The sequence below is a fragment of the Ixodes scapularis genome, unplaced genomic scaffold (genome assembly GCF_016920785.2).
Source record: "Ixodes scapularis isolate PalLabHiFi unplaced genomic scaffold, ASM1692078v2 PGA_scaffold1__304_contigs__length_218370807, whole genome shotgun sequence".
NCBI lineage: Eukaryota > Metazoa > Arthropoda > Arachnida > Ixodida > Ixodidae > Ixodes > Ixodes scapularis.
In genome coordinates, this window is record NW_024609846.1 from 83,823,768 (window position 1) to 83,827,631 (window position 3,864).

General features: G+C 48.2%; 1 protein-coding gene across 1 annotated transcript; it reads left to right on the plus strand.

The window, feature by feature from the left end:
- Window positions 1-612: 612 nt before the first annotated feature.
- LOC120838453 lies at window positions 613-2,451 on the plus strand. Its single transcript, XM_040208393.1, has one exon. The coding sequence runs from the start codon at window positions 613-615 to the stop codon at window positions 2,449-2,451; it is 1,839 nt and encodes a 612-aa protein (XP_040064327.1).
- The last annotated feature ends 1,413 nt before the right edge of the window (window positions 2,452-3,864 follow it).

Consider the following 3,864-nt stretch of genomic DNA (forward strand, 5'->3'; position numbering starts at 1 on the left):
TCTTTCTTCTTACAACCACCGCTCCGGAATTCTGAGTTCCTTCCTTATCCATTCCCATCACAATCTGGCGTCCGCGACAGGACCTCTCTTCCTAACATCTTATAGAGAGCAGAATTCCAGGACGGTGCTGTAAGAGAAATGAGTATGGATCCGGAAAAGATAGTAGCTCTGGGTAAAGAACTGGGATATACTGGGGGAGAGCTTCGCGACTGGGTTGAGCAAGAACGCAACCGGCAACGCGAAGAACGCCACCTGTTACGAGACGAAGCACGGGAGTCAGCTAAAGAGGCACAGGACGCGGCTGATCGCGAGATCCGTAGATTACAACAGGAGCGGGAAGTGTTAGAACTGCGACTCCGACTGCGAGACAGTACCAGTTCAGATCGCAATGAAAACGAGATAGGTACCGGTGGGGCAGAAAATCAGGAAGCGCAAGCCAATTGTCGCAGCCCTCATAAACTCATTCCACCATTCAATGATAAACGAGACGACTTGGATGCTTTCCTCCAGCGTTTTGAAAGAGTCGCAAGCAGCCAAAACTGGCCTCCTGCCAAATGGGCATTGTCATTAAGCTTGTGCCTCACCGGCGAGGCCCTGACTGTAGTTGGCAGGATGACTCCTGAGGAGTCCTTAGACTACGCAAAAGTCAAGCTAAGCCTGCTACAGCGGTTTCGCTATACGACCGAAGGGTACCGCGAGAAATTCAGGGATGGCAAACCCGAAGATGCGAAGACAGGGAGACAGTTCGCGGCTCGACTATTGGGATACTTTGACCGTTGGATCGAGACAGGAGAAACCCCTAAGACGTATGAAGGGTTAAGGGACCTGATAGTCTCAGAGCAGTTCCTGAAGAGGTGCAACACAAAGCTATCTATATTCCTAAAAGAAAGAAACTGCAGGTCCCTGGAGAATCTGGCGACAACCGCAGACCACTTTCTTGAAGCACAGGGACAGACTAGCCTCTTTAAATTGAGAGATGATTCGGACCACAAGAGTGGAGGCTGTGGGAAAGAAGGCAATAAAACACAGCATTCTATAAGGGTAGCCAGTCGATGCTACCTCTGCAACAAACCTGGTCATAGAGCAGCCGATTGCTGGACGAGTTCCAAGGCTCCGCGTCCTTCTGCGTGTTGGAGGTGTGGAAAGGCTGGGCACAAAGCAGAAGCTTGTAACTGGAAGTCAGACCGAGAAAAAGACAAGGCTTCCCAGGCTTCCTGTGTGTTAACGACCGCTGACGAAACCGAATCAGAAAAGGCTTATGTCTTGTTAAAAAACGGGGACAAAATACCAGTATTAAATATGGCAGTTGGAAAACCTCCACGTTTCTTAGTAGACGATATGCCAGTGGTGAGAGGAGAAGTGGGAGGTCGAACGGTAACGGTCCTCAGAGACAGCGGCTGCAACGCAGTTGTTGTAAAAAGAAGCCTGGTTCCAGATAACAAGCTAACTGGCTTTTCCAGTCCAGTTTTTCTTCTGGACAGGACGATTAAATATTTACCAGAGGCGGAGATGGAAGTAAAAACACCATACTTCACAGGCAGCTTGGTGGCGAAGTGTATGGATAACCCGTTATATGACTTGGTACTCGGAAATATTAAAGGAGTGAGGAGGATCGATGATCCCGATGAAGAATGGGATTGTGACAGAGGACAAATAGTGTCTGAAGCGAGAGAAGCGGAAATCGATACTGATCAGACGGCAGTAAAAGGGGAAACTGCTAAAGAACTCGCGGTGAGCGAGAAACGTGAAGAGAAAGACTGTAAGGTCTTGGAGAAAGTAAGTGATTGCGCAGGGGCGCTAGGAAAGGCGCCAGGCAAGAAAAACATTTCCGAGTTACCAGTCATGTCGGTGGAGCCAACAGAAGTTGATAAAAGAAAGCTGAGAATGGCTCAGGAGAACGACGAAACGCTAAATAAGTGCTTTGCTTCCATCGGGAGAAAGTTCGTTTCAGAAAAGGCACACGAATCGGAATTCGTGTTACGTGACGGAATCCTCTACAGGAGATATCGAACACCGTCCCGTAAGGAATGGGAGCAGTTAGTAGTACCAAAAGACTTTCGAATGATCGTGCTCAAATTGGCACATGAAGGAATTATGGCCGGCCATCAGGGAACAAAGAAAACCACTGATCGTGTACAAGAAGAATTCTACTGGCCGGGAGTAACGTCAGAAATAAAACGATTTGTAAAATCGTGTGACATTTGCCAGAGGACTGTTCCCAAGCACTTGGTGGCCAGGGCGCCCCTTGGAACCATGCCAATCATAGGGACACCCTTCCAACGAGTCGGCATAGACATCATCGGACCAATCAAGCCAAGTTCAGAAAATGGCAACAGATATATATTGACGATGATTGATTTTGCCACCAGATATCCAGATGCTGTCGCCTTGAAGAGCATGGAGACAACAGAGGTTGCAGAGGGCCTTCTTCAAATGTTTTCACAAGTATAGGCCTACCCCAAGAAGTCCTAAGTGATCGGGGGTCCTGCTTTACGTCAGGCTTGATGAAGGAGATCAGTCGCCTGTTATCGCTGAGACAGTTGACTACCACGCCCTACCATCCTATGGGTAATGGACTTGTCGAGCGGCTGAATGGGACATTAAAACAAATGATTCGGAGGATGTGCCAAGAAAAGCCACGATGCTGGGATCGGTACCTGACCCCGTTGCTTTTCGCATATCGGGAAGTCCCACAAAGTAGTTTGGGGTTCTCCCCGTTCGATCTGCTTTACGGGAGATATGTTCGGGGTCCCATGGCAGTTTTAAAAGAACTGTGGACTAACGAGAACATCGACCCTGAGACGAAAACAACCTACGGGTACATGGTCGATCTTCGGAAGAGGCTGGAAGACACGTGCAAAGTTGCCCACGAAGAACTAAGAAAAGCCCAGAAGACGCAAAAGGGATATTACGACAAGAAGAGTCGTGTACGCGAACTGCAAGAGGGAGATCCAGTGCTTATCTTGTTACCAACTGACAAAAATAAACTGATTCTGCAATGGAAGGGACCATTCCGAGTGGTGGAGAGAAGGAATGAACTGGATTACGTAATAGACCTTGGAGGAAAGACGACATTATTCCACGTCAATATGCTCAAAAAGTATGAGGAGAGAGAAGTTCTGGGCGCTCCTGAACAAGTCTTGGCTGGCCTCGCAGTAGAAGAGGAAGGTGAAGAACAGGAGGTCTCCCATGTCGGCCTTCGGCGTCAGCAAGACCACAATGATGTGCGGAAATCAGAAGAACTCTCAGAAGAACAGGTCACAGAGGTGGAAGAATTGCTAGAGTCGTTCCAAGAAGTATTCTCGGATCTTCCGGGTCGAACCAATCTCGTAAAATGCCAGCTGAAACTAATAACAGATGTGCCAGTTCAAGTTCGACAGTACCCACTCGCCTTTGCGCTACAGGAAGCAGTAGAAAAAGAGATAGGTGACATGCTGAGTCTCGGCATAATTGAGAAATGCGACTCGCCCTACAACTCACCCGTGGTGGTAGTAAAGAAGAAGGACAAGACGACCCGATTATGCATCGATTTTCGACAACTAAATCAGGTTCTCGTACCTGATTGCGAACCGATACCCCGAGTCGACATGATGTTTGCTCAAGTCAGCACAAAGAAGTACTTTTCCAAATTTGATTTTGCGAAAGGTTACTGGCAAGTGCCAATGGCACACGGATCGGAGGACGCGACTGCGTTTTCAACGATGTCAGGGTTATATCGTTTCAAGTTCATGCCCTTCGGCATAAAAACAGCCCCAGCTGTATTCACTCGTTTAATGAGGGAAGTCCTGGATGGAGTACCAAACACACATCATTATTTTGATGATGTACTAATCGCAACTTCCAACTGGGAGGAACACGCGAAAA